Here is a 16,936-nt window from a genome sequence, read left to right as displayed (position 1 = left end):
TTCTGTGTTAATTTTTTCTTGTTCAACTTCCATATTACACCACTAGTACTAGTGATGGTTATGATAATTTTAATTTTGACGGCTTTAGCTAAGTTTATTTTGTTATGCTATATTTATGACTGTAATTAGTTATGTAAACGGTAGACAGTACTACTATGTCCATATTCAACGTCAGAAAAATTTAATTCAGAAGCAGTACAGTACTCTGCACTCTGTAGTCTGTACTCTGCAGTCCCATGTATGCAAAATGGTGGGACAAACTAAAATTAAAATCTTCAATTTGATATGATTAGAAAAGGGTGTAACAACAAATAGGTTTGATTTGATTTATGGAGGGTTTACAATAATTTTTAGGGGTAGCAAGTCGGTTTGATTCATGTGAAATAACTTTTTAACGGCTAACCGATCATATTGTAGACTCGTGCCTTGAATTTATTAACATGACAACCTTAGGTTTAACAAAGCTTAACTCAATTTAGTCTATTTTCACCCCTCCTTACAAGTGCGACAGTTAATTGAAAATTAGATTGGGATTATAAATTTGATTATATTTTTTTTTTTAAATAGCTTAGCGGTCAAACCCACACACGTTAAACTGTGAAGAAATAGAATATCCATAAATGATAAATATCTATGAATTTCAAATAATATTATTTTTTTTGGAAAATTCACATCCTTAAAGTTTTTTTTTTTTTAACACTCCTTTTAGTTTTCAACTAAACACTAACATCCTAAAAATTTATGAATGTAGTTTGAAAAATAATAAACATTAATTTCAATACTGAAAGAGAAAATCCAGTAATGATGTCGTATAATTACAATAAACATTAATTTATCCTATACATACCCTACATTCATTCACCTAAAAAATTTAAGAAAAGGTATAATTAAGAGTTTGATTTTTTTAATTTATAGTGGGTAGGGCAAAACCCGATTAATCATAATACTGTGGCACTATTGTTTGTCTAGAACATTTAATTGAATTTTGTTGAATAACCATTATTTCTTCAACAACAAAAAAAAAGTGTTTACCAATTACCATAGTCAAATTTAGGGTCCACCATATAGTGGTACCAATGTCATCTCACAAAAGATCACTTTCATTTTCGTGCAAACTACAAGGCATTTTTTATTTTATATTTTACAAATCCTACATTGTTGTTTTGCTCGGGGGCGATTGGCCTCATGTCAATATGCTACCCAGAAGAAAAAAATAATCTTGTATAAGATGTGTTATTTGAACAATTATTTTGATCACAACATTTGAGACAATCATTAATTTACAAACAAAAGAAAATATTGACACGAAAATCAAAGCAACAAAGAGAGAAAGTAAAGTATGAAAGAAAAATTGTCACAAAAGTTGTTAAAAAAATAGTTGTACAAATATCATTTCTCATAGTTTTATATGTAGCTACCCCATTGATATATTGTTTGGCTACTCCAAACAATTTTGTTGGTTTAAAGATTGATGATTTTATTAAAATATTGATGATTTATTTAGTTGTGTCAATTATAGATAAATTTGACTTAAAATTTCGTAGAGCTCAACTTTTTTAAATAATTATTGTTGGATTTTATTTTCTTCACTTTCGTTTCATTAAATATAAGTAAAAATTATTTATTTTACTTATTGATTAAGTTTAATATATTAGTTTTAAAAATATATATTATTTATTCTTTATATTTAACCCCCTCGTAAAAATGGCGCTAGCTTTGCCGCTGGTTTTGCTGAACATAACGTACGTGTTAGAGTGATGTAAAACTCGCCCTTTATTGTTAAAATTTTGGTTTACATTTTACAATTTATATTTAAGGGTCATGTTAACTTGTGCTCTAAGAGCACAAGATAAGAAACTCAAAAGTAGAAATATTCCCTCAAATTTTGTGCATTCTATTTATTATGATTTCAAAAATTAAATTGAATGCACACATTCCAACAAAAAGTTACTATGTTGGGTTCCTTATCTTGTGTCTTAAAGGCACAAGTTAACATTTCCCTATATTTAAATACTTAAAGGAAAATGCTAACAAGTGCCCTAAGGGCATTGTTTAAGCATCTAAAAGTAGCAATTTTTGCATTGAAAATTGTACGGTTATGACTTTAAAAAGTGTTTGACTTGTATTTTCAAGACATAGTTTCTTTTTTTGGGTTCCTTGACTTTAAAAAGTGTTTGACTTGTATTTTCAAGACATAGTTTCTTTTTTTGGGTTCCTTAAACAATGCCCTTAGGGCACTTGTTAGCAAGACCCATACTTAAAGGGTCATGCTAACGTATGTGTGGGTTTGACCGCTAAGCTATTCAAGAGTCTGCTTTTGACTCATTAACTCGTGCCTTAATTAAGAACATAAGTTAGCATTTCGCATATTTAAATAATACAATCCAATACAAATAGAAGTGAGTATAGCCGAAAGAGTTAGAAAGTCCAAAACTACCCTACTTTTTCTTTTTCTCTTTATTCCCCGCAAAAAAAAAAATTCAAAGAGGAATTTTTTTTTGTCTGCCCTATAATGAAAAAAAAAATTTAAATCTGCCCTACATGAAAAAGAAAGTCCAAAACTACCCTACTTTTTCACTTTCTCTTTATTCCCCGCAAAACAGGTTTGGGGTGTCCTTCCCAGCAATTTCATTTTGGGGGGAAGGCCCTGTTTTTTTGTCTTATTATGTTCTTCCCCGCAAAACAGGTTTGGGGGTGTCCTTCCCAGCAATTTCATTTTGGGGGAAAGACCCTGTTTTTTTGTCTTATTATGTTCTTCTCCCATAATAAGACAAAAAAACAGGGTCTTCCCCCCCAAAATGAAATTGCTGGGAAGGACACCCCCCAAACCTGTTTTGCAGGGAATAAAGAGAAAAAGTAGGGTAGTTTTAGACTTTCTTTTTCATGTAGGACAGATTTAAAAAAAAAAAAATTCATTATAGGGCAGACAAAAAAAAATTCAAAGAGTTACACTCTATAAAACGTAGAATTAAATCATTAATGTTGAACATTAAAAAAATATGAGTCATGCTAATAATATCTCAAAAAACTAGTAAAAGAAATTTGCATTGAAAGGAACAAATTTTTACTTTCAAAAAATTGATTTAAACATAATACACCATTTTTTTTTTTTTTGATTAAGATGTAATCTTTTTTTGGGCTTCGGCCCTCCCGTCAATCAAAAAAAAAAAAAAATAATACACCATTTTTTTGAATTTGTTTTTTAACAAGTATCTTAATGAAATTGTTTAACTTTACACCAAAACTTAATACCGGCTATGGATCGAATATGATTACTTCAAATAATTCTTTTTTATCGAAGACAAAAAATACAACTATATGACATTCCAATTTATAAGATTGCTTCTGAATCGTATCAAACTATATGAGACGCATGACATGCCATGGTCACATGAGGCTAAACTTGATATTCTTGAATAATACTCCCTCCGGTCACTATTATAAGCAAATTTTTACTTTTTAGATTCATTCATTAAATGATGTATGTAGTCTACAATATAGACCACATACATCATTTATTGAATGAACCTAAAAAGTCAAAATTTGCTTATAATAGTGACCGGAGGGAGTATTCTTCAACAAGGGGTGGGGTATGATGTGGCTAGATAATAGTGGCTGCAAATCTTATGGTAATGTTTTGGATTTGAGCCAAATAACAATCTACAAGTGGAAGTAGCGAAGACATAGTCACAAAGATGTTTCAAGACAGTTTTAACCTTTTGTGTCAAAGTGAAAAATTAAAGACTTTGAAGGCTGAAGGGTGTATTTGGTTTTTTCTGAATTATTAAGATAGGGATAAATGAGATTATTAAGGTGATGAAATGATTTTGTCAGATTTGTGGTTCTCAGTGTGTCTGAGCTCACACCGGCATCTCAAAGAGAATCCAATGAAGGAACTCTCGTGCGGGTCTGTCATTGTCACATTTGAGAATCTCAAGAAATTTTTCATCATTTTTTTTATCCATTTACTTTTGAGACTTTAATCTCTTCATCATCATGGCTCATATTTGTTTGCAGAGAAATACTCCCTCCGTTTCAAAATGAGTATCGCTTTAGCCAAAAAAATTTGTTTCAAAATGAATGTCACTTTCAGTTTCCAATGCAATAATAACTTTTTCTTTTCAATTGTACCCTCCAATTAATACTCTGCACACTACTTTCAAAGTATTACTTTTAAAACTAACAAATAGTTAATAAGGATAATTTGGTAAAATAATCATTCTTTTTCTTTTAATCATTGCATTTCTTAATATGTGTGTAAACACCTAAAACGACACTCATTTTGAAACGGAGGGAGTATAATTCTACACGTACTGGTTACATTTATGAATTACGGATTTGTTTAATTTTTTATTTTTATAAAAAAAATATATATCTTGTACCAAAAAGAGAAAATATATATCTAATCTACTTCACATTGATAACAATTGATACAAATACCCTTGTGATTTCCTCTTACATATCGTCATATGAGATAACAGCGTCATCCTTTAGGATGATTTCCACTTGGATGGCGCCAACTTAGTGCAATTTTTTTCTTTTGTTTTCAATTTTTTTGTTGAAAGCATCTATTTTTTTCCAAGCAAAAACGGAATATATTACGAAAAAGGAAGGCACCTTATTAGCACTAAGTGTGCCAAAAAGAACCTCAAAAGTATACAATCAAATAGGTCACAGAGAAACCAAAACAAAAAAAAAAGATTAAATGATATCCAGACAAACAAACAACATCGACCACCACATATGAAAATTTAGACGAACATTGATATTAATTTCATCCACCTAAAAGAATGTAAGTTTACTTTCTCTAACAGCTGATGAATGGTACTTTCCTTATTCTTGAATATTCTATTATTTCTTTCATTCCATAAAATACACATCCAACAAAGTAAAACAAGCTGCATAAAATTACGAAGAACTCGTGAACCGCCTGAGGAATAAGCAAACCGAATAAAATGTTCCTGAAAATGAAACGGATCAGCCACTGATATACCAAGCCACGCCCAAACTAAACCCCACAAAGAGCCAAAATAGGGGCAAGAAAGAAACAAATGTTGAGCAGTCTTGATCATACTGCCACACCCAGACACGCAATGCTGAGCCTCGAGAGATATAATGCTGCACACCACCAAATTATCCTTTGACGGCAACCTATTCCGAAGAAGTATCCAAGCAAAAATAAAAACCTTCAAGGGAACCTTTTTGTGCCAAATTAAATCTGTAGTAACGTCATGGTTGTGCATCTCCTGATTAGTATGCAACTGATACACGCCCGCACCGAGTAACCACCACTAGGATCAATCCTCCACTACTAATGGTCTGAAAAATCATGTTGCAGAGAAATGTCATGAAATAAAATCCTACACTCTCCTAACATCTCCTCCTCTCACCCCCACAACCTACGTCGCCACTGCCAACCTACGCCGCCATCCTCCCAACCCAAATCACACATCACTGCCACTGTAATCGACTTATTCTACGCCAAATCAAACAGACGCCTAAACCTCCGACACAATGGTTGACCTCCCAACCACGGGTCCGTCCAAAAAAAGGCATCCCTCCCATTACCAACCTTCCTCCCAATACTCTCCTCGAACCACCCTCCACCTTCCACACCTTCCCCATCACGAATTAGTTGATCAACATAAATAATTAAAGGAAAATTTAAATAACATAATAACAATGATTGATGAATATTACAAAAGGAAAATATTGAATATCTCTATGTGGGCTATTATATGATAATTGTTAAATGTGTTTATGTGATATGTGTGACGACTCTTCATCATATGATGTATTTTAGTGTTTTATTGAGTCTTTTATAATTTATTTTAGGATTTTATAGATGACTTAGAATGAGTTATTCATGGTTTTGAAGAGAATTCGTAACATTTTTAATTGAAACATTATGTCCTTTTCACTAGGGTCGTTCTTATGTATGACCATTGTGCATGTCGTCAAGAGGTGCGTTTCTTTCTTTAATCTCTTTGGCGTCAGTATCATGGTCTTTGATTCCGGTTGAAGTCGTAGTTTCCCGTTGTCAACCTTGTTGCATAATATTTTGTGCAACATAATTAGCTTTGTAATCCAAACTCAAGTTAAGAATTCTCCTTACCTTAAGGATGAAGGAAGCCGTTAAGACTTGTGATTGTTATAGGATAATAAAATTAGGGTTTGTCTAACATATGCAACATTGCACATGTTAAGACAACTAAAAGTAGTAACTTTTCGTTGAAAAACATCAATTATTTATTAAAAAGTTATGGGTCCTGCTAACCGATGCCCCCGGGGCACTGGTTAAGCATACCATAAAAGGGAATTATTACCATAAAAGGAAACTGTTTTTGACTTTATTATAAATTAATTACACAATTTCAATGCATTAACTACTATATAATTTCCTTTTTCATATCCTTAACTAGTGTCCCGGATGCACCGGTTAGCATTTCCCAAAAGTTATATATATTTAATATAAAACACACAAGTTCCAAGATAAACTTATCATTCAAAATTTTTTAACATGTGCAAATTTGCACATGATAGAAAAACCCATAAAATTATGTTAGTAGTTTAGAACATTGGTTATTTGGTTAGTTATATATTTTTGGGGCATCGTGAGCTTAGCTCAGTTGGTATGGACAATATGTTGTATATGCAAGGTCTGGGGTTCAAACCCCGACCCGGCCACCACCAAAAAAGTTATACTCCCTCCGTCCTAGAATATCTGGCCCAATTTGGTTTTTCACACAGATTAAGAAAAATGTATAAATAAAAGGGAAAGTGGAATATATTGTATTGAGAATGATGAAAGTAGTATTAATTAGAGTTATATTGTATTGGGAATGATGAAAGTTGTATTGAAAATTGAAATGAGTCAGTTATTTTGGGACACTTTTTTTTAGTAAATGAGTCAGATATTCCGGGACGGATGAAGTATATTTTTGAGAATTTTTATTGATTAGAGTGGCATTAATGACTATTCTACGACCATTCTTCGGAATTCAAACTCATCACCTTGAAGTTAAAAGACTAAGCTCCTGCCACCGAGTTAGCACCTCAAATGTACTAATTGGTTAGTTAATTTGTTGGTTTGATAGTTAGTTAAGTACTTAAGTGAGCTTGTATTCATTTTTCAACAACTTTCATGATTCCTTTTGAGAATTCTCTCTCGTTTTCAAGATCTCAACCTTCCAAATTCAATTTACTCCATGGTTCTGAGAATTCTAACACATCATACTTCTTTCCACAATTCTAATGAAAACGCTTTGTTACCGAAATTATATGCATTCAGCATTCCCACTGCCAAATAGAAGCTTTTTGATACAATGTAAATTAGAGCAGTTTTAAAGGTACCACATGTGTCTCATCATATAAGGTGCAGGTATCAAATAATTGATGCATATGATGATGAGAGAACAAAATCATAAAGGGAAGGATAGATCAGAGGCTAAAAGCATATTCTACCTTTGAATATTGCAAACTTTTGCACAATTTGGAATTATAATATAATTGCAGATACCAGATAGAATATGTGAAGGACGGTTTGCACTCATTAGAAGGCCTTAATTGTTCGATATTGGTGTCTTCCCTTTCACACGGTTGTGGTCCCTTATTTGCTGGGCATGATCATATCATAGTATATACTTCATTACATGCACACGGTTGTAGTTTGTTCTTGTTTTTTTCTTTTCTTCTTGATCAAAAAAAAAAAAAACATTACTGCAACACGTGCAAAAAAATAAAAATTGTGCAGTTATTGTGCATTCAAGTACCTTAAATTTATGTTTTTTGTGAATTTGTTGTAGAATATTCTGCAAAATGGTTCCCTTTTGTGTAACATAATTTTATTATCCTATACTACTATTCTTATGACATTTTAAAATAATGAATCAATTCAACCTATAACATAATTTTCCTATGTAATTAACTTTGCAATTCATACTCAATTTTGAGGGAGAGCCATTAAGAATAGTGATGGTTTCAATAGTGGTAAAACCCATATCAATGGTACAGATGCCTGTTGAATTCAATAGTGCATGTGGATGGAGACAGGGATTTATATGCATATTCTTAAGGTTAACTCACCACCTCACCGTATTATTATACCAGTAAAGCTAGAATCTAGAAGTTTTTGCATTTAAATAAAAATAAAGAGAAATAAAAGAAGAAAAAGAGAAGACATGAAGAATCAATCGTGTACATATATAGTTTATTTTAGACCAAGTTAAAGGATCGCCAGAAAGATTGTGCCAACTTTTATATAAACTTTTCTTCACAATGGCTACAACTAAGAAGCAAAATTATGTGCATAGGAAAGTGCTGATAGCCATGAAACTTTAGACTAGAGCAGCATTAAATTTAGAGCTGAACTTTTATTGACTCTTAAAGCTACCCATAAATCATAGAAGAATCTTGCCAATTTTCATAAACCCCACCCAAAATGCAATACCTCATCTTTAGCGCAAGCTTTAAATGTTCATGCATTAATTAATCTCAATTATTTTTTTTAAAAAATCATCCCAATTAATCATGCACGGATTTCAGTTACAATACTTTTTTTTTTAACAATTCAGTTACAATACTTGAAATTGGGTTGATTCAATTGAGTATTGCTATTTCTCGCGAATTTATTTGTCGTGAAATTTAGAGCGTTGGATTTACTACAAGAATCGTAAAAGTGGTTGAGCTCTTGGTTTGGTGGAACACACGTGAGTCGTAGTTGATCAATAGCCTATCGGCTAAGTTTGCAATCCATTCGGTGTAAAAAATGTCATGTTATTCAAAATCGACTTGTATGGTGAAGTCTCTTTGTCGTTTATGAACTCATTTTTAAATTCATAACACATCCAACATGGTGATTTTAGCGCATCTTACCCCGCCTAAAATTGAGTACAACCCAAATGACATCACAATATAGGTTGATCCAACGGATTTTAAATACACTTTGATAATATCTTCGAATGTGAACTAACTCAACATTTATAAAATTGGTTTGATAAGGTGAGGCTTAGCCAAATACCTAGATGTCCTAAAATTTGGGTCACCATGCTTAGATGTTCAATTTTTGGCATCGAGGGTGTGTTAAATACCCCCCTCACTTACATACATTAATTTCTTAAAGACATAACTATAAAATAAACCTTTAAATAGGCCTATTGGTCATACTCAAGCCAGTATTAGGATAACACTTGATTAAGAGAATTAAAAACTTAACAAGTGTTGGAGAGTTCAAGGAACATCAAAAGTAGCATTGGGCAAAACCTTAAGGATTAACTAAATGGGTCATCTTTGTATATCCAACATTTCTTTCATTTTTAACTTATGCAGAATTAATTATTCACACGTGATTTTTAACAATCTCCACACTAGGATCTTACTCTCGCTTTGGGAGCGTCAATGAGTTAAAAGTCAAGGACCTCTAAGAGACATTGACAACACATCTTTACTAAATCTTAAGGCATTCTTAAATGCGCCATCTCTCTTATATATCTAACATTTTTCTATTTCTAATCAATGTGAGGCTTAATCACTCACGCTTAATATCCAACGAGTTTGTCTTATATCCATCGAGAAGATATTATAAATTAACTTCTACTAACCTATGAAGCTTCGATACTTTAAAATAGATGACGTATCGTATCCCCTGCGTATCCTGCACCGATTCCTGCCTGATACTTCCCGATACGAATCAGGAGAGTATCCGAAAATTAAATTTTATTTAAAAAAAATATAATTATCTGATACTTTCCGATACGTATCAGGAGAGTATCCGATAATTATCCTGCACTGATACCTGCCCAAATATTTCCCCAGATATTTCTCAATTAATGTTAACTAAAATAACTTAACTCTTGAGTACTGATGTGTTCTTTTTTTGGATCGATATAGTATAACACTAACAATGTTCTTTTTGGATATAATATAGCACTAATGGTGCTCTTTTTGGGTTATATTGTATATGTAATTGACTAATTATCACTCTCTTAATCGTCAATATTATTTATATTTATGTTGATGTGCTACGAGCCTGTGACTTTCATAGTTTATTTTGTTTGTTAATATATTTGCATATTAAAAAAATGGTTATAATTATATTATACATTTAATTATATATTTTTTTATTAACGTAACTCAGTCGTATCGTATCTTGATTTTTGAAATTTTTCCGTATCGGTGTAATATCGTATCCGTATCGTATCTCGTATCATGGTTACATAGCTACTAACTTAGTACTGATCGAACAAAATCCGTTCTTTTAGTGTTGGAAGCATCAATCCAATCATGAGGACACATCATAGTATATGCCATCAATTAACTTTTCTTCTTTCTTTTATGATTGGGAACAAATTAAAATGAAACTTTCACGAGAATTCATATGAATTTAAAAGAGATCAAATTGTAGAAATAAGTGCCATGCATATACTTCTTTCAAAATAAAAAAGTGCCATGCATATACCGTTCAAAATAAAAAGTGGCATGCATATACTTTGAAAATAATAAACCATGCTTATGTATATTTCTAAAGTAAAGCAAGTTGGTCAGTAGATTCATGTTCCCTACTTATTTAGAAAAGAAGGCTTTAGTACTTTAGACAAGAGCATCATACTGAAGCATTGCACCAAGATTTGCTCACATAATATATAATTAGACTTAAAAAAAAATCGCTAGGGAATCATACATTAACTCAGTTGGTAAGGAAAATGCATGCATGGTTCGGGGTTCGAACCCGGACACCACCAAAAAAGAATACAAACTAATAAAATGAAAATCAAATACAAGCTCTTTCACCTTAACAATCCACACATGTTTCTTTTTGCTTTCTAAAGATGATTAGACCTTATTTTTCTTGATTAAAAACTCAATGAAAATGAAAATCAAATACAAGCTCTTTCACCTTAACAATCCACACATGTTTCTTTTTGTTTTCTAAAGATGATTAGACCTTGTTTTTCTTGATTAAAAACTCAATGAAAATGAAAATCAAATACAAGCTCTTTCACCTTAACAATCCACACATGTTTCTTTTTGTTTTCTAAAGATGATTAGACCTTGTTTTTCTTGATTAAAAACTCAATGAACTTGGTTCAATGTTCATGATGCATAGCTGTTGTTGTGGGTGTGGGGGTGAGGTGCTCTGCTTTTCTGGTCAAAGGGAGGTTTGTTGCATATTTATGCCATTAATTAAACCTAATGGGCCTAAATCAAGTCATTAGGGACCCAATACTAAAGTGGATACCACCAAAAATAAAAAATTTATTTTTCCACCCTCCTCTCTTCTCAAACACCCTACTGCATTTCAAAAATGTCAATTGAGTTTTCATATTATATAATCTAAAATGTGGTTTTCCCTATATTTTTGGTGGAAAAATGCATTTTTCACCAATTCATATTCTAAAATCTGAAGAAAAAAAAATTACTTCGGATTTTATAATCTGAACACCCCCTGTAGACCCTACTTCGAAGCATGAATAGGGTGTTTTCCTTTTTTATACACCCTCTATTGGCAAAATTCAAGGGAAGACAAATATTCAGATTATATAATATGAATTGTATCAAGACTAAGCCTATTTCTGACAGGGATAACTAGTTTAAGAACCATCTTAACCTTCATTATTGTGCTTCAGCTCATTGTTAGTTGTTCTCACTGTTTCCTAGTAAAAAAATTAGTTTTCCAACTACTTGATCGGATTGCTCCGAAACTTGCTCAAAACATCAGAATGAAAAATTAAGGAACACAACTCACATAGAAAGGATTTTTTACGGGACTACGCCCCTCAAAATCCAAAATTTCATCGTTTAAATATATTTTTAATTTTTTTTAATTTATCATATTCTCATAAAAATTCGAAAACATTTGCATTAAGGAGTGTCCATAGTAGCAAGATTTTTTTTCACCCTACATTAAATGTAAAGTGTATTTAAAAAAAGATTTTAATCAAACACAAAATAAGAAGACGAGCTTAAACAAAAATATTCACGTTATCTCTCAAGAGAAAAATATTCACGTTATATTTTATGGGATTAATATCAAAACTCATTACATTTGCAAGGTCATTTGTCTTTCTAAGCTTATTTTCTACTATGCTTTATGCAATTATTGTATTTTTTGGTATATTTGGATGGAGAAAAATGATTATTTAAAATCATCTCACTTCATTTCACCGTATACTACCAATTCAGACATATCCAGACAGATGGGATGAATTTCACCACATAACTATTGGGGAATTTCTTCTTACCTTCACCATTTTTCGTGCGCTCTTCAAAATTTCATATTCTCAGGAAAAATCTGGAAAAAATTGAATTGGCTTTATTTTATGCATACATTATGTATTGTCATACCAACTGAGATAAGTTCACAAGGACTATATATATATAATCATATTCAGATTATATGATTTGAACTTTTTATTTTTCTTAAAATTATATGGGCAAAATGAGAATATTGGAGGGCACATGAGAAGAGATAAGGGTGGGAAGAGAAATTCCCTAACTACCGAGTGAAAAAACACATGTAGGCCTATTCCCCTCACCAGACCACGGTTTTGGTGTGTCTTCACTCTCCACACATCTCTCACTGGAGAAGCTTGTTCCACTCTCTCAATCTCCACCCAAGTGATTCAAGTTTCTGGGTAATTATTATCAGGTAAAGCTTACAAACAACTTTCAAGCATTTGTTTTTCTGCATATATCAATTATGTCAATGTATTTGTTCATTCATTGGTAGCTTTTGCTGCCACGTTTATTGCTATGCACATTGTTTCTCTGCCACCGTTTCTGGTTTTTGTTAATTCAATTTAGTTAAGAATAAAATTGTGATTTATGAAAATGATAGTATATGTGTATGCTTTAGAATTATTTGATATAATGACCCAAAGAACTTTTGTTGGGTATGTTCAGAATCATGTGGTTGATGATGCCTATGAATTGTTTGATATAATGCCTGAAAGGAGATTTACAATGAATGTGTTCAGATTTTCTGTTATGATTATCACGATTATGAGAGTCTTCTACTTTTATCTAATTGGTTATGTGTGTCCGGGGGCGTTTTTTTTCCTTCGTTTCGTAAACTTTATATTTTAATGTTTGCTTCAATTAATGTTGATATGCATCTATATCTTTACTTCTCAGATACTGTGATATTCACTTGATATATGGAATTTAAGAAGTTTATTTGCTTTAGTATGCCTCCTGCACCTTCAAGGACACACTTGACGAGTGGTTACATGATAGTATTGGATACATTTCCATCCTCCTGATGTCATTCATCATCCAAATATGATTTATGATAGAACATCATGGTGTAATTTGATCCATGTACCCGACCCCACTTAGTGGGATAAGGCTTGATTTCTTGTTGTTGATGTCATTCATTAATGAATTTGTTTCAAATTTACTGAGTACATAATCACTAGATTTAGAGGATTTGTCTTCATTTAAAACAGAAAGGTCCTGATAATATATCATAGCCACTTTCTTTCAATAGTTTATTGTAATTATGTTGAGTGTGTAAATTACAATTGTAAATTTAAGATGTTTAAGGAAATTTAACAATGGATGATCATGCACTTGTAAATGTAATACACTGCAAAGCATGTATAGTAAAAGGCTTGTAAATGAGAACCGCTTATCATTGAAAAAATTATGTGGATAATTTAGTCTATTGAATTCCTAGTGTATAATTTTTCTACTCAGTTGGTGTATCTTGCATAATATGTTATCTATTATATTCTTGTTGGTATGAATTTTTGTTGGCCTGACATGTAGTATTTTACAATCATCAACTTTGCTCGACTGAGTATCTTTCTGATTTGACCTTGCTGATTCTTGATAGAAGAAAGACAAATGACGCATTCAATGAGCTTGATCTCTATAGGCCTCGGATTCAGTCAAATTCCAAAAACGAAAGTCGGTGTATGTGGAAGGTTCAATCGAAGATCTTCAGCTCGGCTTCGGATTCAGGCTGTGCAAGAAAACGGTGGATCAAGGAGACTAGTGGACATTATTAGACTCGTGCCTGACCTCTCAAAGAATTACTTTAGGAGGCCTTCTCGCAGGACTTTGTTTGGTGGAATCGCCTTGTTGGGTGGATTTTATGTTGCGCAAACAATCTCACTCTCTTTTGGAGCTCTAGCAGTCAATGATGTCATTGCTGCAGTGGTATGTGTTCTTCTTACTGAGTATGTGACTAAGTTCTATTACAGCCGGCCAAAAATTACTTTCCCTGTTGCTCTTCTCAATAATTTCAAAATGGGTTTCACTTATGGACTTTTCATCGATGCCTTTAAGCTTGCAAGTTGATCCTCAACATCTAAACGCAATTTCTCAAAATTCCTGCTCTCCGAAATTGGTTTGATTGTGTTTGATCACCAAGCTTGTACGTGCTGGAACTATTTAACATCTAAATGCAACTTCTCAAGATACATGTTTACATGATAGCTATCCATATTTGGTCTTGTTGTGCTTAACCACCAAGCTTGTAAGTGTTAGTGGCTCTAGAACTGTCCTCTGATTTGTTGTATATCAGCTAGAATAACTGCAATAAATTATATCAATTTTTTTTCCTTATATTTCTTCTATTTCCATTTCTATTGATTTGTTGAGCTGATGTAGTCTTTTCTCTATTTTTCTGTACCTATTAGGTCCTAAAAAATTGCACCTCTTTACATTTGTGTTACAAAAGTTTAGTCATGCGCCAATTACCACATTTGAGAGGTATCTTCCAGTTGATGCTTATGCTCACACAATGCTAGTAATACACTTGTTATGATTAATTTATTTTTCAAAAGATTAACACACTTGTGAGGTAAGTTCATCTATGTACCAAAACTAGGGGTGTTCATGGTGCATAACTGAACAGTAACTGAACCACATTAATGGTTCAGTTCAGTTTTTAAAAACCACTTTGAAAAAAACTGGTTTATATCTCAAACCAGTTTCAGTTCGGTTCAAAACCGGTTCATAACCAGTTTACAACTTTTAAACCGGTTTAATTCAATTGAACTGGTTTAAAACCGGTTTTCTTGTTAAATCCAGATTTTTTATACCAAATTTCAGTGTATTTCAAAAAACTGGTTTTAAATGATTTTTTGCTAAAAAAGAAAAACAATTGGATTTTAAACCAATTTTCCAGTGAATTTTTTATAACTAGTTTATTCAAATAACATCAACAAATCAAAGCCTTTGAAATGAATTGAATCTGGATTACAAACTGTACAAATCACACGCCGTTGAAGCTTTGCTTGCATGATTCTTCGACAGAGCAGCTGGAGGAGAGAGAGCTCCGCCACCAGATCCGGCGGCGTCCGGTGATGAGACCAAACGGAAGTTACCGGTGTTGCAGGTCTCGCCGGAGATAGCAATACGAGGCAAAACGAACGATGTCGATGAAAACTCCGGAGAGAAGTAACCATACGAGTCCTCTCTTCCTTTCTCAATAGGGAGTTAAAAAAGATGTTATTTTTTTTTAACACTTTTTGCAATAAAAATCATTTTTATCAAAGCAGTTCAGATACAGTTTAACCGTTTAAGTTTGGTTATCTGAATTTTTTTAAATATGTGGTTCAGTTTATGAACCATTTAATTGGTTACAGTTTTTTGGGATGTGGTGCGGTTCAGTTCAGTGATTTGGTCCAGTTAACCATATTTTTTGCACACCCCTAACCAAAACTACTGATAATAAGGCATGCTTTAAAAAAGTGGAAGGACTAAAATAAACAAAAAAAACGTGTATTAATTTGATGGGATGAAAATGTCATTTCAGCCTTTATTTGATTGTCATGTGGTAATGTTAATTTGTTGTGAATACACATCCTATGCGCCTTTTTAGTTTTTAGTTGCTTTTTGAGAACTAGAAATGCTAATTTCTTCAACTTACCTCTGCTTGTTTCATGTCCTTTTCCATATACTGGAAAGATTAGCCAAGCTTTCTGGTGGTGTTGATGTGCTTATGGTGCATATGCTTATTTAAGCTTGCTTTTTAGTTGCTTTTTTAGGTTCTTTGTAGTTATATGGTTATGTAGACGTTTTTTTTTTTTTAAAGTTAAACTAACCCACCGAAATTGGCATCAGAGAGAATTGAATCTGAGACCTTGAGAGGAACACACTCCAAGGTCCCAAACCAACATCATCGGACCAACCCAAGTGGGTTCTAGTTATGTAGATGTTGATTGGTGATGTTGCGCTTTTACAAAAAGAAAAACTGGCGGTTTCTGTGTATTCCTAGGGGAGATTTCAATTGCTTGGAAGTCAAAGAAACAACCCACGATTGCCCGCTCTTCTGCTGAAGCAGAGTATATCGCATTTGCAACCCTTAGCGCTAAATTATTATGGATCACTCAAATCATGCATGTTTTGGAGATTCCATTTCAGCTATACATTTGGCCAGAAAGCTTACATCCCACGAGAGATCGATTGTCATTTAATCAGAGAGCATGTGAAAACCGGTTTTGTTAATATTGTGCATGTTAAGTCAGAACAGTAGCTTGCAAATCCACTTGCTAAAGTATCAATTTCAAACTGTGATACATTTTAACTTCTAAAAAAATAAAAATGACCATCATGAAATTGATGACAAACCAAAGAAGAGCATGCAATGGATATAGAAAGAAAGGGTACTCCATGATATCATTTGCAATCAGGTATACATTGAACGTTTGTACAGAATCAGTTTTATAACATTGAAGTACGCTAGTAAAGGTTAAAGATTCTTCATAGCTCTTTCATCACACTGCAACAATTTTATAACATTGTTATGGTATAGTCTTTAAAAAAGCAAATATGTTAGCTAATAGGTATCAACCACACTACAAAATCAGTTTGAGAACCTTTTCGGAGAAGTTTGTGTTTATGTTTTTCCTGTTATGAGTCAACCACCCTAAAAAATAAGGTAGAGAAGCTTTATTGATGAAACCTCTCTTCATTTTCTTCGACTCTA

General features: G+C 32.6%; 1 protein-coding gene across 2 annotated transcripts; it reads left to right on the top strand.

Moving 5' to 3' along the window:
• Positions 1–12,460: 12,460 nt before the first annotated feature.
• Positions 12,461–14,568, top strand: NPQ6 (YCF20-like protein (DUF565)). Of its 2 annotated transcripts, none has more exons than XM_085752734.1 (2): positions 12,461–12,646; positions 13,838–14,568. In XM_085752734.1, exon 2 carries the CDS (start codon positions 13,846–13,848, stop codon positions 14,299–14,301), a length of 456 nt encoding a protein of 151 aa, XP_085608860.1. In that variant the 5' UTR covers positions 12,461–12,646; positions 13,838–13,845; the 3' UTR covers positions 14,302–14,568. The 2 variants fall into 2 exon arrangements, with proteins under 2 accessions (XP_085608860.1, XP_085608859.1); XM_085752733.1 differs by having other exon boundaries at positions 12,463–12,646; positions 13,835–14,568.
• The last annotated feature ends 2,368 nt before the right edge of the window (positions 14,569–16,936 follow it).

This window comes from Medicago sativa, chromosome 3 (genome assembly GCF_051527215.1).
Source record: "Medicago sativa cultivar Bolivia chromosome 3, Bolivia_mono, whole genome shotgun sequence".
Classification (NCBI taxonomy): Eukaryota; Viridiplantae; Streptophyta; class Magnoliopsida; order Fabales; family Fabaceae; genus Medicago; species Medicago sativa.
This window is presented reverse-complemented; position numbering and strand designations above follow the sequence as displayed.